Source organism: Aplidium turbinatum, chromosome 4 (assembly GCF_918807975.1).
Source record: "Aplidium turbinatum chromosome 4, kaAplTurb1.1, whole genome shotgun sequence".
In the NCBI taxonomy this organism is placed as follows: Eukaryota; Metazoa; Chordata; class Ascidiacea; order Aplousobranchia; family Polyclinidae; genus Aplidium; species Aplidium turbinatum.
This window is the reverse complement of record NC_137475.1, coordinates 33,995,575-34,022,723: the sequence shown is the minus strand read 5'-3', so window position 1 is coordinate 34,022,723 and position 27,149 is coordinate 33,995,575. Positions and strand designations below refer to the sequence as shown.

Below are 27,149 nucleotides of genomic sequence, written 5' to 3'. Positions count from 1 at the left end.
GACCCTATAAATAGGGGGGAGGAGTATACCAAAATGTCATATGCTGCGTCAGAACGGTGAGAGGGGGTTAGCTGAAACCGTCAGAATACCATCAGATAGGGGAGAGGGGGTCCAAAATCAAGAGCGAATCCGCATAAGTAAGTTACTGTTCCAATTAATGAACCAACACAGCGATTTGCAATGACAATTTACAGTTTAATGCGATGGCTGCGCTTGGCAAATATATGCCTATCAATGACTGCATCATACTCGAGTAGGCTACAATATCCTTTTAAATACATCTGAGCTAGACCATCCAAAAGTGGCTCGGTCATGGTCGTGCGGTAATAATTTTTCAGCTACTTTAGTGAACTGAAACATCGCTCATTGGAGGCAGTTGTAACTGGAAGCGTAGAAAAGATTCGAAGTAATTTATGGTCTATGGATATATAATCGGATAAGTGCCAAGTTGTTCAGCAGCTTGACACGCATCCACAAGAGTCGCAGGTCGTTTATCCACAGCAACTGCATGCTAATTCGCTCTCCATCTTCGCAATTCAATAGTAGCTGCAAAGCAATTGCTTGGTTCAACATCCAGCATTTCGTGGTAGAAGTCGAAAATCTCGTCGATCGGGCAGTCTTCATGAATCAATGAAGGCAGAAATGTGCTGACTTTAAAGGCTAGCAAGCAGTGCTTATTGAATTTCTCGTGAATTTGTGTCACGCAATTGTCAAGAAAAGGAAGAAAAACTGTTTATTTGAAATAGATCTCTGCAGTTTCAGCTGGAATGTTAGGTCGATGTTGTTGTCTTGGTGCTCTCCGGGGCATTCGGATTTCTTCGAATATTATTGACAAATTACATAGCAAAAAGTATACCCCCCCCCCCCCCCGCGCGCTAGGATGAATCATCCAAGTAATTATGTCTTGCGCTACAACTTTTTTTTTGCAAAATTTTTATTTTTTTTGCTTGATTAAGGGGGGCATCGCCCTTTATCCTCCCTCCTAAATACGCTACTGATGGCAGCGGTTGGAATAGAACCCACGTCAACGAAATGACTACTATCGCCCTCAGCGCTAACTCAGCCGATGGCAAAACGATGACTTTATTTAGTTTAATATTACGTTTTTTCGATGTTCTTGCTAGAAACACAACGTTGATGACGTCATGAACAGCGTAGCTTTTGATAGGTTGGCGGCAGCAATTGGGATCTTACTGGGAACTAGCATGTTTAAGTGGCTAACATTTACCGGTTGCCTTGTCTGAACGATACCCTCAGCTCATCGTAGAAATGCTATTTGAGTCTACAATGACTAGCAAGTCCCTCAACAACTCTATTTTTTCTTATCAAACGGCAATGACAACGAAAAATACCCAATTCAGCGACAAAAAAACACAACTGCTAGAAAAAAATACCGAAAATTATTCTGGAATTGACAAAAAGCCAGCCAGCAAAATCCGTCCTTTTTACATTGATTCGACATCTTCAGACGTTGAATCAATGTAAAAAGGACGGATTTTACTGCCTGGAAAGCATAAACATCAAACACTCGTTGCTTTTAGAACTAAAATGTTAAGGTAGAGGAAACATTTGTTTCAATCGAACAGGACATCGAAAGCGTGGCAATACAACACCCCAGACAGCAAATCAGTCGTTTTTTTATTGATTTAACGTTTGCAGATGTTGAATCAATGTAAAAAATGACCAATTTGCAGTCTGGGAACACTTTTTGCAATACATTTCACAAATCAAAATTCGCATTCGGCAACATGAACCTTATGATTGTTATCAAGATCCTTTGGCATGTACGTTCCTTCAGAAATACGAAATAAAACGACTCACGTAAAAGATTCACAGCAAGGAAGTCTGGGATTGTTAATGTGCCCGAGAACTGCATCGAATGTCAAGCAGAGCCAAATAATAATGATATGCGTTGCTACAGAGTAACAGTGATGATCTTACCTTTCGTCAATTGTTACATAGCATATGATTGAACTACGGCGACCTCGCTATGGATTGTACACTCTGAGTTATCGAATGCACGTATTACGAGAAATGCTATTCTGTATTGAAGGGATAAGTCTAACGTGGATGATACAGACTAGATGCTGTATGCCGACTAATAGCAATTCACTTCTTCGCAGTTCAAGAAAACGTTCAGAAAGTGTAGCCTAGATATCAAGAAATTGTTTTCCAATTTAGGGTTTCTGGTAAATACGTCGTATTGCTTTTTGGTCACGTGTTATCAAATCAACAGCTGATATTGGTTGGACTTGCAACGCTGAATTCAGAAGTTTACAGGAGAAATCAATACTAGCAGCACAAACGAATTAAAAAAACATCTTTTTAAAACTGAAGGCATGCCGAAGAAAGAAGCATCAATTAACACCACGCATTCAGAAGGCAGTTTGTAAAAAAAACTTCCAATAGCAACGGAAGGATGTGAGAAAACATATTGTACTACATAAACTCAGCCCACAACAGTTCAATTCATGGTCACTCATAATTAACACTGGCGCTTTTTTCACCTGGCGTGATCTTAAAACAGAACATATCCCCACATTTTAATTTTTGCGATAATTATTTTTGGCCAACAAAAAATATTTCAGGTAACTGAAAAAGATCAAGAATTCTTTTGGAAATCTTAGGCATTGTTCCATCTTTCACAGGCCACCATCTCCGTACAAGGCAGGTTGAACAGGAACTTGTGTCGAGTTGGGTTTATTGTGCAAGTTTTCTACACCGGACAAGTACGCCTTGTGTATGGCGTCGATAAACCCGCTGTCATTCTGTAACGAGGTATTTTCAATTGATTTCTACATTAAATCATTAGATTGGGCCATTTATCGTCGAAAAAAGTCGCAGTTTTCCGCCATTAATTAAATAAATATTATATACTATGTAACGCAGCTCCCTAGTCATTCGTCATAGCACATGACTAGGGAAATGTGTTCCGAAAGCTAGTGCAAACCGCAATTACCACAGCGAACTCGCAGCATCAGGCTAAAACTGGTCGTTAGTGAACAGAACATTGCGAAGTAAGCAACGATCATGATGTCAAAAGCGAAACTCAATCCATTGCAATTGAATATAACTAATGATTAAGAGAAAGAATTAAAAGTTTTACCCTGCAACACAGATCGAGTTTTGTCTTCTGGTGCTCTAGTTAAATTAAACTCTCAATGCTGCATTCCATGAGCTACGGTAGCCAGTCTACGTTGCATGACGCTCACATGCTGAAAGTTTCGTGATAAACGAAACAAAGAACCTGTTTTCTTGGCGGGATTACCTGCAGTAACGTGACAAGTGCCGATGCCAACTGATTTTTGTCGAGCAGCGGCCGACAGTCGCCCAAAGAGTCCTCGGAAAGCAAGCGCTGACGTAACTCCATTGCTTTTTGCGGGGTGGAGTGTTCAAAGTCTTCGGGAGAAATCAATGTTTTCGGCTCCGAAGGGTTGGACTAGAATGTAGAAAGAGGCAGATTTCATATCACTTATGAGATTAGCATAGCACATATCAGATTATCATAGATATCAGCACAGATATCAGATTATCATATTATAGATAGATATTAGGGTGTCCCACTTTTAGGCGACTTTTCAGGAAAATTAGGTTCGGGTCAAATTCTGAATGGATTTTCGTTACTGATTTCAAAAATGACGTTATTTTTTCATTATGACGTCATCTTGATGTGCCAGCTAGCGGATTTTTGCTATTTTGGCCTTATCACGAATATGGTAAGAGCTAGAGAGTTGGAACTTGCGCCAAAATGACCGGAAGGGACGATTTCCTATTTGTTGTCAATACAATATGAAACGCTAACTGCAACAGAAAAGAAGTTATTTTGAAAAAACATGTTTTTTCTAATTTTTGGACCAAAAAATGAGAAAAACGGCGATTTTGCTTGGGTTTTGCTACAGTGATGCTTTTATATCGATTGTTAAGCTGCGCCACCTTGTTTAACTATTAAGTACAGTGGTGGTAGCTAGTGTAGTAGTGGTACACACTCTTGAATGTCTCTTCCATGTAAATGAGATTTATTTTACATACGCAAAAAGCTTTTTGGAAGGCAAAGTGAAAGGCCCTAAATGCATACGAAGATGGTGGTTTGATGAATATAATTAAGAAAATACCAAAACTTAAGCCCCAACATCTGAAATCCGACAAGATTGTAAAGTTTCCATCACAGCTATAGCCGCAAATCATTTAAAAGCCAAGATCTAATGGTTTTCTGAGCACAAGAAAGAAGCTAAAGATTCATCTTTTCGTAGCGACCATATGTGTCTTCTTGCTCTGGCAGCTCATTTAGTGATGGATGTTCCAGGAAATTTGAACCCCTACTTTTTTTATCGTCAAGAAAGCGTGTCCCATGCACGTTAAATAACAACAGCGAGTGGTTACTTAAGAATGCTAATTTTTGGGTATTGTGTTGGGCCTCAGGATATCCCCAAACTTCAACGTATGGTTCTTTCATTGTTTGTGTTTATTTGCCAGCATTTTTAGTCATTCATCTTAAACCTTCCGCTGCTGAAGGCCCCTCAATATTGTACTGTTTACAAGAGATTAATTACTTGCATATAAATCTGTTGATGAACCAGTATTCAACGCTGTTCTGAATCATTTCGTTAAGCATGCATCCCAATGGTTGAGCCCTAAAAACGTTGCTTTAGGTTCTCACGGTGAAGCTCCGCCTTTTGCTGCTGATGCGGTAAGACAGAAAAGTTTTCCAAGAAACGTTGATGTCGAGCAGACGCTTTTGAAGCGTGGCAACTTACGTGATTTTTTCTACGAAGAAAGTAAGATGGCTCCATGCATTGCATGTTTTTCATCTCCATCAGTGTTTTGGCGTATGATCAACAACAACAATCGAGGAACTGAGCGCTTCATTGGCAGAATGAAGCGCGTTGTGAAAGGCTTGATTCGAGATGACCAAGATGATTTGGCCAAAACAGACTTGCGCATTTGCGCTGCTTTGCACAGTGTGGTGTGATAAATAATCCCATTGAACTGTGTTGTGTTGTTGAATGATGTTTTTTTTTTGATAGATCTTTGAACGAAATGATCAAGGGTTTAAAGTTAGCTAGTAGGCTATTAGTAATTGCAACATGCATGTAAATATTAATGCTGAGGTATAATCAATGTAAATACAATATGCTAGACTACTACCACTGTACTTAATTGTTAAACAATGTAGCGCAGCACAGCAACTTAACTATCGAAATAAAAGCGTCACTGTAACAAAATTGCCGTTTTTCTCATTATTTTGTCCAAAAATTAGAAAAACATGTTTTTTCAAAATAACTCCTTTTCTGTTGCAGTTGGCGTTTCATACTGTATTGACAACAAATAGGAAATCGTCCCTTCCGGTCATTTTGGCGCAAGTTCCAACTCTCTAGCTCTTACCATATTCGTAATAAGGCCAAAATAGCAAAAATCCGCTAGCTGGCACATCAAGATGACGTCATAATGAAAAAATAATGTCATTTTTGAAATCAGTGACAAAAATCCAGTCAGAATTTGACCCGAACCTAATTTTCCTGAAAAGTCGCCTAAAAGTGGGACACCCTAATAGATATCATGTATAGATAATTAGATATAAAACAATGAAAACTATTATTACTACAAAAAGTGCTCAATGCTAAGCAAAAAGGAAAAGCAGAGCAAATTAAATCAAATATAGTTATTACTATCTGAAGCCTTTACAAATTGTTTCACCTAACGGATCATCAGAAGGTCTGAAAAAACATGCAAACAGTAATGAATCGATAATTCTGAAAAGATATTAAATATTACAACTGTAATTTAATCTGCAAAAAAAATCTCTAAACCTGTAATTCCTGAGAAGATATTAAATATTACAACTGTAATTTAATCTGCAAAAAAACCTCTAAACCTGAATTCCTGAAAAGATATTAAATATTATATCCGTAATCCAATCTGCAGAAAAAAAAACCTCAGAATTACTGAGGGCTACCTTCATCCGTTACGACAAAGTTTCAATCAATTTGTCCAAATGGAAACCAAGCAACAATGATGGCAACATCTGTGACATCACAAAGAAGCAAAATGCATTTGTGATGATCAGCGCAACCTGTAGTAACCTGAACAAAATGAATAAAAATTGTTTTTAAACCTGTAAAAATTAAATGAGATTTATAACCTGTAAAAATCAAATGAAATTTAGTTTTTTCAAAATTATAACCTGTGAAAATCCCAAGGAATTGTAATGATGTAACCTGTAGTGAACTGAACAAATAAAATAAAATCTGTTTTCAAATTTCATAAAGGTGCATTGACGTTTAGATGGAATAGCCTTAAACCAGGATAACACAGGTCTTTTGAACGAACTTTCTGCTATTGTTGACAGAGACATGCTTGGCTTATATCGTGATGATGGTCTGGCTATTTTGCGTAATTTATCCGGCCCTAAAGTTGATCGTTTGAGGAAAAATGTCATTCAATTATTTAAACAACATGGCTTAAATATTACTATAGACACTGGACTAATTGAAACTGATTTTCTTGATGTCACTTTGAATTTGCTATCTGGTAAATTCTGGCCTTATCGAAAACCCAACAATGATCCAATTTACATCCATGCCCAGTCTAATCACCCACCCAATATTAAGAGACAAATCCCGACTATGATTGCAAAGCGATTGTCCGCCACATCATTTGGCCAAAATGAATTTGACAAGACCGCATCTGTTTATAATGATGCCCTTTTGAAAAGTTGTTTAAATAATTGAATGACATTTTTCCTCAAACGATCAACTTTAGGGCCGGATAAATTACGCAAAATAGCCAGACCATCATCACGATATAAGCCAAGCATGTCTCTGTCAACAATAGCAGAAAGTTCGTTCAAAAGACCTGTGTTATCCTGGTTTAAGGCTATTCCATCTAAACGTCAATGCACCTTTATGAAATTTGAAAACAGATTTTATTTTATTTGTTCAGTTCACTACAGGTTACATCATTACAATTCCTTGGGATTTTCACAGGTTATAATTTTGAAAAAACTAAATTTCATTTGATTTTTACAGGTTATAAATCTCATTTAATTTTTACAGGTTAAAAAACAATTTTCATTCATTTTGTTCAGGTTACTACAGGTTGCGCTGATCATCACAAATGCATTTTGCTTCTTTGTGATGTCACAGATGTTGCCATCATTGTTGCTTGGTTTCCATTTGGACAAATTGATTGAAACTTTGTCGTAACGGATGAAGGTAGCCCTCAGTAATTCTGAGGTTTGTTTTTCTGCAGATTGGATTACGGATATAATATTTAATATCTTTTCAGGAATTCAGGTTTAGAGGTTTTTTTTGCAGATTAAATTACAGTTGTAATATTTAATATCTTCTCAGGAATTACAGGTTTAGAGATTTTTTTTGCAGATTAAATTACAGTTGTAATATTTAATATCTTTTCAGAATTATCGATTCATTACTGTTTGCATGTTTTTTCAGACCTTCTTATGATCCGTTAGGTGAAACAATTTGTAAAAGCTTTAGATAGTAATAACTATATTTGATAATTAGATATATATATAGATAGATATCAAACCGAATATAGTTATTACTATCTGAATCCTTAACAGCCTGTTTCACCTAACGGATCATCAGAAGGTCTTATTCAAATAGAATGATAGATAAATTCAAATACAAATAGATAGATATCATATATCATAGATATCAGATTATCATAGATTAGCACATATCAGATTAGCAGTCACTTAGCGAAGTAAAAGTAGAATGCAATCACCCCTTCCCCAATCCCCATCTTACATTATAAAACACCGTCACAATGTCACTACCAAACTAAATGATAGAAATTAATGCTCTCGTAATATATTCAGTTATTCATCTTCTACGACGAGCCGTTAACACAAGCTCAATTATGGTGATGTGCTTCTAAAGCACTAGAAACAATGGAAACACACTTACAACTGAGTTAACAGTGGACGATGTTGAACTGGTGGTTGGGATAGGTGCCATTTTAGAATCTGCAAAAATTAAAAATATACCGGTATTGGAATAATTTACAATTATGACGATAATAAATCGTTTTTCACACCACTGTCATGTGTTGAAATCATAGTTTACATTATGGATGTGGTGCTGCAAAGGTTATTAATTAATTATTAATGTGAAGTTATAAACTTCAGTTGTCGACATAAAAACGCAAAACTAACGCAAGCTTACACATGCGAGATGTCGTTGATGTGACTGCAGCAGTGGCCTGGGCGTTCAATTGCAGGACGTTTGGTAAGAGCAGAGGCATGGATTCTTGCTTGTTGGTCCCATGAAGTGAGGCAGCTACTTGCACGGTTCGATACTTTGGCGGGTTTGAGAGCCGTGAAAGACCACTGGACACAGATGCGCTCTTCATTGTGGATACAGGGACCGCGTTCTCATGAAGAGTTGGCATGGAAGGATTGATTGATGAAGTGGATGCGATGCTTGATAAGGAAAACGTGCCGTTTGGAGCGGAAGGGGTTACGGCTGTTTTTGCGTTGCTGTATTTCCCCACGCCACTCGGGATCGAAAAAGAACGTTGCAGATTTGACTTTGAGTGGTTATTGTCTTGAGATGAGGAAGTCGCCAGTGAGGAATTCATGGCGTTGTTTCGGTCGGTGCGTTCTCGTCCATTCTTCGGCTTGGCTACAGATTGCGCATCACTAGTGGCAAGATTGGTCATTTTTCCGAGCAGTTTATGAAAAGAGGCGATGTCGTCAATGGCAGGTAAACTGGGAGAGCGAGCGTTGCGAGAGCCTGTTTCACTGATCGAGTGATAACGCGCCCTCTGCGCCGGCAAGCCGAGCACTGGACTTTCGAGCTCTTCTACAGAAATGGCGCCGTTGACTATGTTACGAGTGGCGCCACGAGGTGCCTGCTGATCATTGGCGAGCGAAAGCGACTGGGAGCGGTTCGCGTATCGACGGTGACCTTGCGGAAGTTGATTTTGTGAACTTTCGACATTGGTTGCGATTGCAGCGGCCGCAAAGACGTCAGCTGATGAAGATCTTTTCGTTTCCTCAGCTTGTGAGATACTAGGTTGGCCAAACAACGAGGCGATATTCAACTGCAAATAGAAAGTAAAATACGATGATTGGGTTGTAACCAACAGACCATTCATAAGTTAAGTATCCAGCATCATTCTTTCAGGTACCCAAATATTAAAATATCATAGTTTAGCCAAAATCCCCATATACAGTTGCTGCTCAGGTAGTAGATGCAAAGGTTAACATAAATTTTCTTAGTGCAGTGGGCAAGCTGCTGGACGAGGTGGCTTCAGCAGTGAGTAATCAATGTTTTCAATCAAGGCATACGAGGTAAAAAGTCATGTCAAGTAAAATCTCAAAAATTAAGAACCCATCACCTTTAAGATTTCTAGTAGGACTGTGTTAAAAAACATTCTGTTCAAGACGAGATTGTTAATCTTGTTGACGTTTCGCAATAGTTTTGTTTGTGAAGAATTTCGTTTTGAATTTAAAGCTATTTCGTTTCATTATGCATTCGAAACAAAACGTATAAGATTCTGAGAATGCACTAAAAACTTACACTTTGAACACACAAAACTAAACAAAGTTTGTTGTCACGACTTCGTGAGCTCAAGCGAATGAGTTTTTTACACCTTCACGTACTCTGCTTTTAAATAAAAGTGTGGATTCGAAAAGTTTTTAAACTAGTTTGAAAATTTTTGTTTCATCTTGTTATTTCAAACTATTGCTTCGTTTCGACGCAAAATTACTTGTCTTTATTTCGTTTCGAATTAAGTTTGTTGTGAAAGATTTCGTTTCGAACAAGAAAGTTCACTTCGAACAGACCTAGTTTCTGGTTGAAATTGAGACAGAGAATGAAGGCAAAGTATTCAGAAACACGATTGTTTGTTTCAAACAGTTCGACTTCCGAAAACTGTCTCACAATTTTTCAACTTCAACGTCCACTAAAAGCGACAACCATATTGCTAAATGCTAGCAATCAGGGCATATTCACATTATTTAAAAACATACAAACTACCTTTTTCGCGTCGGATTTCACCGACACAGGCTTAAAAACTTTGCGGTTGGTTTTCGTATTGTTTGGTTCATGGTTCCCTTTGTTGTACCTGCCTCGATTCTGTACAAAAAGTTGATTGTGCATCAATGAACTGAAATACATTTTTTAGTACGGTACCTACTATTGAAACGTCTAAAACAGATATTAAAATAATTTAACTTTCATTTAAGCGTACGGCCATGGCATGATATTGAGGCTTAATAAACATTCCATTAAAACAGGGTAAAAGTCAAGAACAGCAAATATATACATTAATTGAAAGAAGCTAAGGTAAGACAAGGATGAATATTACATTGCATTCACGTATAAGAACAGTATTTTATACTCTACCTTATCGTAAACATCTTGGGCTTTACAGAGGATATTTATGATGTCAGCTGATGAGTGACTGTTGCTTGGAACTTTCATTATTATGCCCCCTTCTTCTGACGAGGCTCGATTATCTGCTAGCTCCTCTTCAATTACAGGATCAGACATTGATGAGGAAGAGGTTGAGTTGCTGGAGTTTGGCGTTGGAAGTAATAAAATGTTCTTAGACGATGGGATGCTCACTGGAGCTGTCTTGCTGTTCTTGCACAATCTAATAAGATAACATTTAGATGCTTGAACTTGGGTGAGTGTTTGACTAAGATAACAGCAACTTACACACAGCTCTCCTTTTCATCGAGTTACAAAGAAAAGTCTTTACAGACAGTCTAAATTATTAATTTATATATAGCAACAACTGACCCAAGGGAGATAATGATTATAGAAATACCACATTGACATATACGCTCTTCATGCTTTAAAGATAACAGTGTAAAACTGTTCGTTCAGCAATAAAACACTGCTTGGCATTGATGAAATAGAATTTTTGTTTCTACATTACCAGTATTGACAGAAAAATTCACATTCAGCTATCATTTTCATGTTTTAATATCAACTAATAACACTTTGTTGGACCACAGATGTGTAACACCAAGTACAATAACAAAGTTTTGGATACTGTATGTTAACTCAAAATACAAAGTAAATATATAAACTTGTCTGGATTTTGTGTTAAATCAAGATAATATGCTGAAGCTTACGGTATTGTAACACAGTGCGTGGTTTTATATGTTTTTAATACTGCACGACAAAGCAAATCCCAGCAAAGGTGTAATAACTATTCGTCAAACAATATTCTCATAGTTAGACAGATAGCTGAAAAAAAAACAAGGATAAAGACATGATAACTCAGCTTACATATCGGATTTTTTGTGTGCAACTGCTTAAAAGGATTTAAAAGAAATCCTTCTGTTGCACTGCTTCTCATAATGAATGCATCAACCAACCAACCTATGCTTCCAAAATAAACTTTTAAAAGCAGCTTTGTTTGTCCAAAACAAAAAATATGCATATTAATTCAAAAAATATGTATATATATATCAATTCTCTGAAGATAAGTCAACGTGTGATAGATGGAAAAGGAATGCCAAATGAATGGAAGACGAGCGTGGTGACACCCATCTTCAAGGGAAAGAGTGATGCAATGAAATATGGGTCATACAGGGGAGTAAAGCTGTTAGAGCATACAATGACGGTAGTAGAAAGGGTGTTGGAGAAAAGAATAATTTCTTTAGTGAAGCTAGACGAGATGCAGTGTGGATTAAAGAGGAATATCAAGACAAGGGAAAGAGTGTTTCGTGGACATGAAAAAGGCATTTGAAAGAGTTCTAAGAAGAGTGATGAAATAGGAGATAAGAAAAAAGAAATACCAGAAACACTCGTGCGAGCAGTAATAAGTCTTTATGACGGTGCACGAACGAGAGTTCGCATTGGATCTGCCCTCTCAGACGAGTTTCCGGTGAAGGTTGGTGTACACCAGGGTTCTGTCTTCATTCCTAAAATCTTTGCCATTGTGATTGATGTGATTACTGAATGTGTAAGAAAAGATTCATTGATGGAGACACTGTACGCTGATGATTTGATTTTGAGTGACACAATGAAAAATCTGAGAGAGAAATTTGAGAAGTGGAAGAAGTCGCTTCAACGTAAAGGTATACATGTCATTACAGGGTTCGATCTTAGCGGTAGTCCGCTAGCCAATGGCTAGTGAAAATTTGCGCGGACTAGTAGAAATGTTGAAGTACTAGTCCGATTGGCTAGTGAAAATATTCGCCGGTGAAAAGTTTTGGTTTACAAAATGGCGATTGGCGACGTCACTCTCACTCTGAAATACTGCAGAAATTTGCTTGCCAGAGGCAAAATTGCACGAAGAAGGCTGCAAAGTCAGTCAACTGAGCATGTGACTACTTTTTTCTCGCATTTTCGCACGCCAGGTCGCCAGAGTTGCCAATTTGGCTTTTTTGAAGCCAGATTTTGAGAATCTGGCTGTTTTTCAACTCGCTTGGCTTATTTTTTTTTAAATAGAAAAAGCCAGAAAAATTAGGTTTTTTCTGGCTTTTTTTCATGTTTCATCAATTTTTTGTCAAATTAATAAAAAGCCAACATAATTTTGGCTTGTTTTGGCTAGAGATGTACCGATATATCGGTATCGGTGATATCGGCCATTTTTTAAGTATCGATATCGGCAAAATTTGGCCGATACTGTGGCCGATACTAAACACGTAAAAAAGGCGTTTGCTGCGGATTTTCTGCAGAAGCAAATATATAGATTTTTTTAAAGTGGTAACTAACGTCACATTGAAGTAGAAAAATAACAACCTTTTCAAATTTTTGATACCTCACACTCCCATGACTTCATGCGTGCAGTGCCGCGCACCTTTTGGCATTGTTTGCTTACAGTGATTCTTTCACTCAAACAAAACATTTTGTTTCAGCAGTTTTGCGTTGTTCGATTCTTAAGTTGTGAAGGAGGCTCAATTTCTCCAATATTTATCATTTGTGTGTCTTTTTTCTCTCAGCAGAGGATAAAACCAGGCCAAGACTACCCAGGTGGCGGAAATTTGTAGTTTTGCATCGTTTTTGCGTTGCTGGACGTTTGAGGGACCCGTGTGGCTTGGTTGTTTTTGGTGGGCTGGTTCTGTCAGTTTATGATTTGGTTTCCGCCTTTCGTTGTGGTGGACTCACCAGGCTTGAACAAAGTTGTGGCGGAGTGGGTGGGCTCGGCGTGGGGGCGGTGGGACTGCGAATCTTCACTGAACTAATCAATAAGTGGTCTTGTTGCGCCTGGGATGGCGCCTCATTGTAAGGGGGGAGTGTCCTTCCCTGCTGTCGGCATGGGGCTGGGCGCTCACTGGTGCAGCGGGCTGTTGCGATTCGCTGGCCATAACGGTGTAGCTTCCACGTTAGCCATTTAGACCATCCAATCAACTATATGTTTCTCGGCAGCCGTTTTGTAGCAAGAATTGACATCGACAAGAATTGAAATGGCTAGTGTGGAAGCTGCACCGTTGTGGTTGGTGGGTCACAGCAGCTCGCTGTGCTGGTGAGTGCTCAGCCTTGTGCTGGTGGCCGGGGGGGGGGACGCTCCTTTCTTTGCAATGAGGTTGTCATCTTGGGCGCAACGGGACCATTTTGATTGGTTTGGTGAGGATTCGTGGTCCCATTGCTTTCTTTTTGGGCCTACTTATTCTGCCGTGACATTGTTTGGGCTTGGTGAGTTTGTTGCGGCTAAGAGTGGAAGTTAATTCGCCGACTGGTGGAGCCGGCTTGCTGGGGGCAGCCGAGTTGCCTGGGTTTTGAGCGTTTGGCAGGGTGGGAGCGATGCAGAATTGTGCATTTTTGCTACCTGGGTAGTCTTGGCCTGGCAAAAGCTTTTCAACCAAACGAAAAGCGCCCTTAGGTTGCACATTACTTGTCGAATAGTTTTTGTACGACTACACAAATCACTTGGTTTACATTTTACATCTTATTATCAATTATGATAGCCTATTTGGAGAGTTTGCGCCAACATTTTTTTTCAGAAACCCCAATTATGATGTACGGTAAGGTTTCTTCCCTTATACCCCAATCCTCAATTACGGTGGCCTTATATTACTAAAACCTACTATTATGACACAGCAATGCGGTTGAGATTGGATTCTTGAATCTTTAATAAATTATGCCAATTGAAAGCTTTTTTTAAGAGTTTTATGCAAATAAGGTAAAACTTAGCATTTGATATAATTCCTTGTAAATACCAAAATTGCTTCTTTTTGTAACACCAAAGTATCGGCCAAAATATCGGTATCAGTATCGGCCTAAAAAAGTGATATCGGTATCGGGATCGGTATCGGCCAAAATATTGGTATCGGTACATCTCTAGTTTTGGCTTAATTTTATCTTTCGCAATTTTTTTTAGGAAAAAATTCGGTCTGCGTCAATTCGAGCAGCAATTTCTACCTTATATTTGGTTGTAGTGTCCGACCGAATTTCGTTTTGAAGCCGAAACTAGAAAATTTTCTAGTTGTTTGTCTTTTCATTAACTATGTTTCTGCGTTGTCGCTGAAGTCAAAGTTCGGTGGGACACTATTTGGTTGTACACTTTTTATATGTGTATGTTTAATGAATACTAATTGGCCTTTTCTTGGCTTTTTCAGCTATTTTTTGCTGGCTTTTTTAGGCTTTTTTGTGACTAGGTCTGGCTTTTTTTTGGTGAAGACAGGTTGGCAACCCTACAGGTCGCCAGCACGAAGCCAGCATCCCAGCAAGCAGCAGTTAGCGAAATTAACGTTTTTTTTGTTGATATATTGTGATCAAATGCTGATTCAACGTTACTACAAAGTGTCTAACGCTGGGTGTTAGCTGGGTAGTTATCGCTATTGTTAATACGTCATCAGACAAGTGAAAAGTCAGTAAACTGGTCGGACTAGTGAAAAATCGTGCGGGCTAGTGAAAACGGAGAGCAACTAGTCCGGCGGCTAGTGAAAAAAAAAGTTAAGATCGACCCCTGTGTCAACATCAAAAAAATAAAGGTCGTAATAAGTCGAACGGAAGGGGAAGCTACAATGAGCAAAATCGAACCTTGTGGCGTATTTGGAAGAAGTGTATCGGATATTTCTGTTATGTGTACGAAATGCAGGAAGTGGGTACATGGAAGATGTGCAAAGGTGAAGAGGGTGACATGTAGATGATCCAAAGATTGTTTTGAATGTGACAGATGCAAGAAAATTGAAGAAAGTATGGTTGATCCTGTTGAAAAGCTGAATTGGTGATATCATGCCTTTTGCTATCTAGGGGATAGGTTTGGTCGAGAGTTACTATGTGGTAGAAAATTTCCATTGAAAATGAGAGGAAGAGTTTATGCTAGTTGTGTGAGATCTGCAATGCTGTACAGAAGTGAGACATGGTGCTTACAAGAAAAAAAATTGGCGATTTTAAGAAGAATTGAGAGAGCGATGGTGAGGGCAATGTGTGGTGTGAAGCTGATGGACAAAAGGAATACCAAAGAACATGAACTTGCTTGGGTTGAAGGAGAATGTTAAGTTGGCGAAGGTGAATGGAGTAAGGAAGTATGGGCATGTTTTGAAAAGGGTGAAGATGACGTTTTGAGAAAAGCGCTGGAGTTGCAAGTGGAGGGGCGAAGGAAACAAGGAAGATCCAAGAAAACGTAGAAAAGGCAAGTTGAGGAGGAAAGCAGCAAGGTGGGCTTGAGAAGAGAGGATGCATTAGATAGATCGATGTGGAGGCAGGGTATGAAGGTGATTGTGGCTCTTGGAGGTGAATCTGGCCACCTTCGGTAATAGGGACATCACCAGATTAAAAATGGATTACTAAGCTACTACAGCAGCTACTTACTCCACAAGAAGCTTTCCTATGCGATGGCAGTCGAACATGTCATAAAACCAAATTCCAAATATCGCCACTGAAAAAATGATAGTTTGTCAAGTAGGCTACTAAGTGAAAGCAAGAATGCGATTCTGGATTCTTATCTGCTCTGTACGAGCCTGCAACATGTTAAAAGATTACATTTAGCCTACCATTTTCCTTAAAATGAGATAAAAATGTGTATATAAATAGTTTAGTAAGCCCTGTATTACAATTCACTAAAGGTTATTAAAAAATACTGTCATCATTCACTTGACATTATTTTTTGACTCTCTGACACTTGTCAAAGCCCAAGATTACATGTTTAACACCAATAGATGAAAAATAATATGTTCAAGTCATACATTTTGCGTTTCTATACAGCAAGAAAGGATCTTGATTCTGAAAGTCCATTTCACTTGTTAAAGGTTCAGTTAAATTATTCATGCTGAGACGATTCATGATGGTAAATCCGGCCACAGGGGGTGCCAATCTGCAGAAAATGTGTTTTTCTTAAAGCATGACCACTTTTAAAAATTGTGCTACAAATTGGCAATATTAATAACTATATACAATTAGTTATAGTCTAATTTAGCTCCTTATCAAAATCTCATAATGCAGATTACTATATACATTCAATACAACATCTTGAAATTAATGACAATACTCTACAAAAAAATTGCCTGTTGGCTAGCATAGAGATAGCCTATTAGAAAACTGCACAACATACGTGAACTACCTAACTTACCGTGAATATACAAATAGTGCTCCTTCAACACCAGTTTTCTCCTGAGAAGCAATAAAAAAAGCAAACTGTAAAATGATACACAAATAGCAGGCTACTAATTAATCTCCGTCAATCACATGCGATTTTATTAGAGTGCAAAGACAAAGGATTTTTGTAAAAAATGTATGGTCAGTTAAATTAAATGTCACTGTTAGCAAATGGTTGCGCAAAAGCTCATAATCACCTTGCTGGACAATGCAATCATTGAACATTTTTAAAGAAATCAATGTACTATTGGTGATATTTGAAATCAAATAATTGCACTTCTTACCCATTGTTCAGTTTGATGATTGAAGGTATAAACAGCAACTTGAGTGGAGGAGTCTATTATATCAGAAATATATGGATCCTGTCGCTTCAGAGCAGTCAAATTGATCCTTGTTTCAGCAGAAGCCATTTGTTTCTTTTATCATTCTTCAATAAATTTTCAATTAAAAAAATAAGTCTGTTACAATATAAAATCGTGGTATCTTACAGCTCAGGTATATTTGCGTATAAAAAGGATTAATAAATAAAGTGATGTATGGTATTGGTAGCCTTGGCCCAATTGTGAGATTTTAATATTGAATTAGACTAGGGGTCGGCAACCTGCGACTCTTTAGCTCTCCTAAAGCGATTCTCTCTAGATTTTACAAGACTTGCAATATAAACTTGCATTTGATCATTATTATTGTTGAGTTGAAGAATGATTTAGCCTTTTAACCACACATACAAAATTAAACGGCATCAAAACATTGTTGCCTAGCTCTACAATATGTTTTGTTGCTGCAACTTTCGCCTTTTAAAGTTTAGACTTTATCAGGTCTGTGTACACTTTACAGCTTTTAGGGCTAACAGCATATGGCACCTTTTCTATCAGTAGGCTACAATATGCAGCTTGTATTGTATTCCTTCTTTCTTGAGTAAATAGACTACCAATCAGTGCTTCCACTTCTGACAATTGATAAATCCTCTTCAATTTCCTTTTTTGTCCTGAAAAATCCCTTTTTCTCAGTCGGAAATCCTTCAAAATTTCCTTGATAGGCGATGTTATTTTTGATGTTATTTAAGTTAAAAAGGTGCCAATAATACAACTTTAAAGTTTTTAATCTCACCTAAGTTACGTTTTAACCTGAAAGAACAGAAAATCAGTGAATTGAAGAAGTGTTACGGTAGGCTATTCAAATTGCTACAAAAAACAACACCTTGCAGGCAGTAGCATGGCTGATTTAGTTGACAAACCCAATCTAATACCATAAATTTGACATATTAATGTCCAGTGGCATTATGGCAGGAAATATAAATAATACACGGTGCTCTTCCACAAGACGCCCTGTTGGTCAACCGGAAAAAATGATGACGTCAGACACATTGGAATGGACTATTATGAAGGAGGAAGTGCGGGGTGGAAATGCAATGAAACACACCAGAAGGAAATTGTCTCCCATTTATTCATTTCTTGCTCAATTTCAACAGATTTGCTATCGTTGAAAAGCACAAGCATAGATCTAACCAACTAAGTTAATACTAAGTCCCAAAATACTACTAGCTCCATCTGGTGGCCACCTAAACTTGACCAAATTCAAACCATTATCAAAAGTTTATTTGCAATGATAAACACATTAAACGACAACCAAATAAAAGAACATGTTACTGTTTATTGAAGTGCTAACTTTCATTGTTATATCTTATTCAATATGCGCGCAATCGTTGTTCGAAGACAGCCCCCCAACGAAGCTTTTGCCCAATGCATTTCAATGGTGAATCGATCGTCTTCCAGTTTACGCCCTGCATGTTTACGATAATTAATTGTCTCCCATTTATTCATTTCTTGCTCAATTTCAACAGATTTGCTATCGTTGAAAAGCACAAGCATAGATCTAACCAACTAAGTTAATACCAAGTCCCAAAATACTACTAGCTCCATCTGGTGGCCACCTAAACTTGACCAAATTCAAATCATTATCAAAAGTTTATTTGCAATGATAAAAACATTAAACGACAACCAATTAAAAGAACATGGTACTGCTTATTGAAGTGCTAACTTTCATTTTTATATCTTATTCAATATGCGCGCAATCGTTGTTTGAAGACAGCCCCCCAACGAAGCTTTTGCCCAATGCATTTCAATGGCGAGTCGATCGTCTTCCAGTTCACGCCCTGCGTGTTCACGATAATTAATTGTCTCCCATTTATTCATTTCTTGCTCAATTTCAACAGATTTGCTATCGTTGAAAAGCACAAGCATACATCTAACAAACTAAGTTAATATCAAGTCCCAAAATAATACTAGCTCCATCTGGTGGCCACTTAAACTTGACCAAATTCAAACCATTATCAAAAGTTTATTTGCAAATGATAAAAACATTAAACGACAGCCAATTAAAAGAACATGTTACTGTTTATTGAAGTGCTAACTTTCATTTTTATATCTTATTCCATATGCGCGCAATCGTTGTTCGAAGACAGCCCCTCAACGAAGCTTTTGCCCAATGCATTTCAATGGCGAATCGATCGTCTTCCAGTTCACGCCCTGCATGTTCACGATAATTAATTGTCTCCCATTTATTCATTTCTTGCTCAATTTCAACAGATTTGCTATCGTTGAAAAGCACAAGCATAGATCTAACCAACTAAATTAATATCAAGTCCCAAAATACTACTAGCTCCATCTGGTCGCCACCTAAACTTGACCACATGCAAACCATCACTTGTCGATTGTTGTAGAAAAATTAAATCTTCGTGTTTCTTAATAGTTGCACTGAGGTCTCCACAGGGCCTCTGAGAAAAATTTTCAGTAAGGGTACGAAGAGTCATTCCGGGCCCCCCTCTCACTCCGGGCCCTCTTTGTCTTTGGCAAAGCGCGTGATTTTACTTAGGCGTATTGCACACCATACAACATTTTACTGCAGAATTGGTCATCTGTGCGCAATAATAGCATCAGGCTGCAATAAAACTATTATTTAGTGTTTTGTGTTGTGTATAGCCTATCATGTGATCTGTCCCTCGCCAATTTGCGTAGGCTATCCTGCATTGGATTCGTGTGTCAGTTGTTGATGCCGGTGCTGTTGAGAGGTGTCGCTTGTAGCTTACAGCTTTAATGCAAAATTTTCAAATTCATTCATTTATTTCTCTTAGATGTAGCCTATAATTAGTCCTGATGAGGACACTATGATTTGGTGTCGAAAACGTTGGATTTAGTAGTGTTTCTTGTTTTTTTGTGTGTTTAATAAAAAATGTTAAATCCACTAACGTTACTGAGTGTTATATGTATCTGGTACAACAAGTCAAGCTCTCTACCAAGGCTCAAACATAACATCTTGTCAAAACATCATCAAATTAATCGTCTGACCAATAAGCTTTCTTCATTAACTTTTGTATTCACCACATGCCTAGCAGAGGTGAACGAAGTTACTTTTTTTTGACTCGGTTCCGTTCCTGCTCCGAAAGTATTGACTCCGGCTCTTGCTCCAACTCCGAAATTCATTTTGAAGTGAAATAAGCGTGAAACTACCTTTTTCAAATAATTTTTAAAAAACACAAAAAAGCCCAAAATCACCCGAGCTTTTTAAAAAAGCCCGGGTTTTTCTCAACCCTGCTTTTGCTTCCCTATGTCCTCCCCCCCCCCGAACAGGAGAAAAACCAACTTTTACGATTTAATTTTGGGTGCTTTAAAACGAAACATTTTTGCACGTAAAGCATTAAATCACCACTTTGGGCCCCTAATTTGCGTGCAATGCACTCAATTACTTTTCCGGGCCCTTTTGCTACATTACGGGCCCCCAGGACTAGAGGATAACAACTTTTATGCTTGAATTTAGTCGTTTAGAGTGGTTTTAACCATCATTTTTTCGCGTAAAGTATAAAATTACAATTTGGGGCTTCCCAACAATCACAGGCCTGGGCCCTCAAGGGTATGCCGTACCCTCAGTACCCTCTTCTCATAGGCCCTACGAGTCTCCAAGCAAAATATTCAAACACAAACGGTTTTGAAACAACAAATATTCGTGCTTGTACGAAAAGCATACTATGTGGCTTCAGGCCACATCATCACTATTGATGAACACGAATATTTGCCATTTGTTGATAACGTACAGATCTGTTCGGAGGATTTGTTGAGGAATCAGCATCAAATCGGTGGACCTGGCCAGTGGCCACATCGTCGCTATCGGTGAGTCCTTGGTGGCCAGACGAAAACGAGGAAATTCACAAGGGCGCCCAGTGCCACAGCAGTGGATCTTCGGCGGGATTGACACCACAACAAAGTAAGTTATATAATATGTGCATGTTTACGCACTACAACTAGGCCTACGCCTAGTCAACTACGTTCGAGCAGGTGAGCAATATCACTTGGGCTTGGGATTTGAAGGAATATTTGACACTTTTATTTAACCCACCCTACTTAGGGCACTTTCTTTTGCTTCTCAATGCCTGTAGATATCCCTAGTAAATTGTGCTATTAGAGAATGCTTCATCGTAATGGTACCGCGGCGGGACAGGGCTACACTGGAGGCAGAAATTCTACGCCACATCGCACAGGAACAGAGATTCATTCCGATGAATGGGGTGCATACTCTAATTTGTCTAGTGAGTGTTTCTTGTAGTTCTATTTTAAAATGACATACACTAACATGTAAACACAACTGTTTCGCGCCCAGCATCATTTTAAAATGATTTGCGGTTTAATGCGAAACGCCCAGCATCATTTTAAAATGATCTGAGGTTTAATGCGAAATGCCCAGCATCATTTTAAAATGATGCTGTTTGATGCGTGATATAAAACTTTGTGTTTGTAGCAAAATATCTATAAATTTACTGGTCCCTTGTAACATGCTTATTTTATTGATATTCTCGTGTTTTTCAAAAAAAAAAAATTGCTCAAATTGGACAAAGTGTGCTTACTTTAACCAACAGTTAAAATAAAAGTATGTATATAAAGGAACAAGGCATGTTTGATTTTTCCTTGACACTTCATATCATTAGGAAGTCCACTGAAGAAAAAAAATCTTTTTTAGGTTCTACAGAAAAGGTGGGAGTATTTTTTTTGTAAGATGCTTCATTTTCACAAAATTTTCAACAAACAAAAAAGTTAAAAAAGTGCACATTTTGAAAACACTGTATCTTCAAATATGTTGTATTAGGAAAGTAGGTTCTAACATTTATAGTCAGAACTTGAAATTATCTTTCCAATGAGATATTCCATGTCAAAATACACAATCGGTGTTACGCGTGTCAACTCGTTAAAGTTAAAGAAAAAAAAGAGAAAATGGCTGGGTTTTGCGGTCAAACCGTGCAAAATCGCTGGGCGCGAAAGAGTTAACGTGGATTATGTTAAACATTAAATGGATTAGATGAAGTACATAAAATGCATGTAGATTAAACATTTGTGTATACTAGGTGTACTGAGAGTAAAAATGTGTAGGGGAGATGTGGCACCCATGGGACGAATATGACATTATTTCTAATAAAACGTTATTTTAAAGCAAATCATGAACTAAAGCAATTTTATTGCAAAGTTTAGTCATTGTTTCATAACATGAAATCAAAACAGTGATGACTGTAGGCTAATATTCTTTATTGTTTTTTTTATCATCATTAAAAAGTGTCAGACAACTGTCCCATAGGTTGCTTACACACATGATCAATGGGACAAGGGGCTATGTCCCAGGGGACACTTTGCTAGATAGGCTACATCAATTGATTGTCAAGGGTATGATGGAATGAAAGAGACTCAAGAGAAAAGAAGCAGAACGTGGTTTCTTGGTTTTCATCAATAAATAGACCCGCTTTTCTTTTCAGACATGATAAAATAAGACACTTTAAAGGTTCAATGAATTGAAATCTAAAAAGGTAGGCTATATACTTTTGCCATGATCTATAGCAAAGTGTAGTGTAATAAGGCTTTTTAAGATTGTACAAAATAAAGCAGTAGCTCTTATCTACATTCCTAGTGAAAAATACTTTTTAAGTGAAAAAAATTCCTTTCAGCCTTAAAATAACGTAGGATTATGTCCCAAAAGTGATTGCTTGCACAGTCCCATTGGTCATTCAAACACCAGTTTGTGTTTAGCTTGTCTGAAGACATATCACAGTACAATGTGTACTTTTCTGTTGTGATAGCATCAGACCCAACCATATGGCTTAAACTGTCATGCCAGGTCCCACTTGATACAACTTATTCATAGTGTAGAAATTGTTAACAAAAGTTAACCATTTAAAGTTACTTTGGGAGCAGAAAAAACAATCAACTGCTTTTTATTATTTGCAGAGGTTTCTCCATCCAAATAGGAACAATTTTCTGGCTCCTGCACTTGGAGCTGACATCACTTGCTTCCTCAACCGAGCTTTTCCAGTTGATGTCGACTGAGGGCCGAGTGACAAGAATTCTTCCACCACCTCCGAAAGGATCAAAGTTCTACACCGCTCTAGAGCACACATCGCTTTCCTATTGATCAGTGTTTGTTACATCACTTGATTCGGACAAGCCATTACACCACAAATTAGGCTATTTGTGTGCCTGATCCTAATCCTTTCTATGACTTTAGCATTTTATCAATATAAATGGGAGACAATTAATTATCGTAATCACGCCATGTGAATCCAGAAAGACGATCGATTCGTCATTGAAATGCATTGTGCAAAAGCTTCGTTGGGAGGCTGTCTTCGAACAACGATTGCTCGTATATTCAATAAGGTATAACAATGAAAGTTAGCACTTCAATAAACCGTAACATGTTCTTTTAATTGGCTGTCGTTTAATGTCTTTATCATTGTAAATAAACTTTTGATAATGGTTTGAATTTGGTCAAGTTTAGGTGGCCACCAGATGGAGCTAGTATTATTTTGGGACTTGGTATTAATTTAGTTGGTTAGATTTATGCTTGTGCTTTTCAACGATAGCAAATCTGTTGAAATTGAGCAAGAAATGAATAAATGGGAGACAATTAATTATCGTGATCTCAAATGCAAGAAGAAGAATCGTGATCACGCAGGGCGTGAACTGGAAGACGATCGATTCGCCATTGAAATGCATTGGGCAAAAGCTTCGTTGGGGGGCTGTCTTCGAACAACGATTACGCGCATATTAAATAAGATACAAAAATGGAAGTTAACCCTTCAATAAACAGTAACATGTTCTTTTAATTAAATTTAATTTAGATTGTTTATCATTTAAAATGAAGTTTTGGTGATGGTTTGAATTTGGTCAAGTTTAGGTGGCCACCAGATGGAGCTAGTAGTATTTTGGGACTTGGTATTAATTTAGTTGGTTAGATCTAAGCTTGTGCTTTTTAACGATAGCAAATCTGTTGAAATTGAGCAAGAAATGAATAAATGGGAGACAATTAATTATCGTGAACATGCAGGGCGTGAACTGGAAGACGATCGATTCGCCATTGAAATGCAATGGTTTGCATGTGATCAAGTTTAGGTGGCCACTAGATGGAGCTAGTAGTATTTTGGGACTTGGTATTAATTTAATTGGTTAGATCTATGCTTGTGCTTTTCAACGATAGCAAATCTGTTGAAATTGAGCAAGAAATGAATAAATGGGAGACAATTTCCTTCTGGTGTGTTTCATTGCATTTCCACCCCGCATTTCCTCCTTCATAATAGTCCATTCTAATGTGTGTGACGTATTATGACGTCAACATTTTGTCTGGTTGACCAACAGGGCGTCTTGTGGAAGAGCACCTAATACACCACACAAGAAGTATCTCAACACATTCACACCTGCTGTAGTATAAACACCACATGATATACATCATAGGAGCACAGTAACACTCAGTTAATACTCTTAACACTCAGACTCAGTTATTAATAAAAACATTAGCCTACTAATTGTGAACAGTGAACACTGGCACTGCATATGTAGCCTAAGTGGTGAAAAAAAAGGCAAAATGAACCAAATTACACTCATTCAGGCTACAGAGGAACAATAGTCATTGGAACAGACTGAATAGGTGATAATCTTGATACAAAATTAAATTTCTAAGACTGACTCTGCATCAGCGTTGCCCTTGCTGTTCATGAAATTTATTACCGACTGGTACTTCAAAAGTATGACCTGAATAAAGGTTGTCATTTTAGTTATTACAAGAAATTACACATATTTCATAACTTTATGAATCAGAACATACTGTTGAGTAGGCCTGCTATAGGATGAAATCTGAGCATCATTTTATTTCAATGTCATTAGATTTGGTGTCATTATTTCTTTCGAACATTGCCGAGACCCCTACAGTGTTTCTTGCCGAATTAAAGTTAGCTTGATGCTTTTCTGTAGCAGCGTACCGAATTAGCCCTGTTTTGGTACAGTACACAAAAGTGCCACATACTTTGCAATATGGTTTGCTGTCTTTATTCAATATCCAGCCTGAAAACCGCTTGTCAGTTTGCCATCCTTTAACAAATTTATTTTTGTATGCAGTTTTGGTTTTATTTGATGCACTAACTTTATCAACTCTACATCTTTTTTCTCTGTCTTCATCAGTAACATATTCACAATCACCTGAAGCTGATGAAAATTCAGGCCTAGGTAGGCCTATTCATGCCTATTGTTTATACGTAGCTCAATATGTCGAAGCAACGTTGTTTTACTAGAATAGTAGGCTACACATACTTTACAATAACATGGTTTACTTCCTTTGTTCACTGTCCAGCCAAAAAACTGCTTGTCAGTTAGTCGGTTCTGGGACATTTACCACCCGGAGTCCTGGACATCATTTACCAATTACAGTGCCGGTACCACTCTAATCTTTCCCAACCAGACTCCTAACTTTTCCCTAACACTGAAAATGTACAGGTGGTAAATGTCCAGTAACGAATTACCGTATCCAATATCCATCCATTAATAAATTTATTTTTTGTGTCTAGTTTGGTTTTCCTTGATGTGCTAACTTGTTCAACTCTATGGGCTAGGCTATCTCTTTTTTCTCCTTGTCAGTAACATCTTCACAATCATCTGAGACTGATGAAAAACTTTAAGATACTAGGCCTATTCATGATACTGACTCGGTCTGACTTTGTACACTATACATATCCTACACACAGCCTAGCTAGCTCTAGTATTATCACGCCATAATAGATTAGCATAGACTATAACTAACTTTTCTAAACCGGAAGGATACCACTAGCCTAAGCTTATCATGCCACTGTACGTCGAAGCTCACTAAACTTTGTCATTGCTATTCAAATTCAACCGTAAATCAACGGACTACCAAATTTAAACTAAAAGAATTAAAACTAACTCACTCACTGAACTTACGTCTAAACTCCAATTCCCAAAATGCCGAGAATAGAAATCAACCAAGCGAGAAGCGACGGAAAGGCGAGAATGGGTGAAAGAAGAGAGAATGAGAGGGTTTCCGGATGGCGAGTGGCGACGGAAACCAGCTGATCATCGTTATTCCAGTCGTTTTTAGAACTTTTGAAAGGGAATATGAATAAAATTTTCTTTAAAATTTTGCTAAAAAGAACAAATCCCTTTTTAAGACAAAATTTCCTTGTAAAATTGTTAAAAATCCCTAAAAAATCCTTCTTTTCTTCAAATCCCTTTTTTATCCTTCGAAGCGTTGAAAAATCCCGATTTCGGGATAAAATCCTTCAAAGTGGAAGCACTGCTACCAATACCAAACTAACCAAAGAGAATAAAAAAAAATAAAAATCGACTTAAAACGTGTTTCCACAAAATTTAATTAGATCACGAAAAATAGAAAATAAGATATACTGCAGTTTAAGCTATTTGTATTGTTTGACTGTGAGAATTTTTATCCTCGAATTGCGAAAGGTTCATTGATAGCTTACGAGTAATCTTGGCTTAATCGGACCACCAGCTTATTGGACTATTTATTGATGGTCCTGAATCTAAATGTCAGCACAGTTTTTCTCGCTTAATGGGGTTGTGCGACAGGATACCACGAAACCACTAGCGGCGGTACAACTGGGTCCTTCTAGACGAGAACTAGCCTTGCGCAACATATAGACGATGCGTTGTACAGCGCTTGGTTATACGTGGGCGAAAGAATAACTTAAAATATGATTCGGATATGCATTGTAGTTATCAAAACATGTTTGTTTTTAGAAAGTTGGAACGAAGAGTGATATAAAAATAAAGAAAACATCTCATAAAGTTGCAAAAGTGCTTGTAATTAACTAAGTGTACAGTAGGGAGGGCCGTCAGAAACAGATCGCTTAGCAACTAGAGTTTCTTAGGAGGTTTGTCGAGTAAATGGCGAAATCGAAAACCATTTTTTAATTGAACGCCAGGAAGACGGTACACAACACGGACCTAATCGGTAAATCACCCCATTCCAGGGATATTGCCAGGGTTGCCATACCGTCCTTATTTCTAAGATTTGTCCTTATTTTGAAGAACTCTATCTTAGAAAATATTACTGTCCTTATTGCTAGGAAATGTCCTTCTTTTTGATTTGAGTCCTTATTTTGTCTTATTTTCAACAATTAGTGAATAAACTTAGTAGAATGACAGCCAAATCCCCACTACAGTAAAAGTAAACCTAGACCTGAGTTGTCGTGAGATGCACAAAGTATTTTTTTACGAACAATGAGTTGCTGGAACACATTGTTTCTGGCAAACAATATGGCATGTGATATATAATGGCTCGTATAAA

The 27,149-nt window shown here is 37.8% G+C and overlaps 1 protein-coding gene across 1 annotated transcript; it reads right to left on the bottom strand.

The window, feature by feature from the left end:
• Window positions 1–1,308: 1,308 nt before the first annotated feature.
• Window positions 1,309–16,970, bottom strand: LOC145768615 (uncharacterized). The gene is made up of 10 exons (XM_082580153.1): window positions 16,811–16,970; window positions 16,501–16,541; window positions 16,118–16,245; window positions 15,744–15,810; window positions 10,374–10,623; window positions 10,005–10,103; window positions 8,187–9,066; window positions 7,929–7,987; window positions 3,269–3,439; window positions 1,309–2,768 (listed from the first exon to the last, which is right to left on the bottom strand). Exons 1-10 carry the CDS (start codon window positions 16,934–16,936, stop codon window positions 2,643–2,645), a joined length of 1,947 nt encoding a protein of 648 aa, XP_082436279.1. The 5' UTR covers window positions 16,937–16,970; the 3' UTR covers window positions 1,309–2,642.
• Between the last annotated feature and the right edge of the window lie 10,179 nt (window positions 16,971–27,149).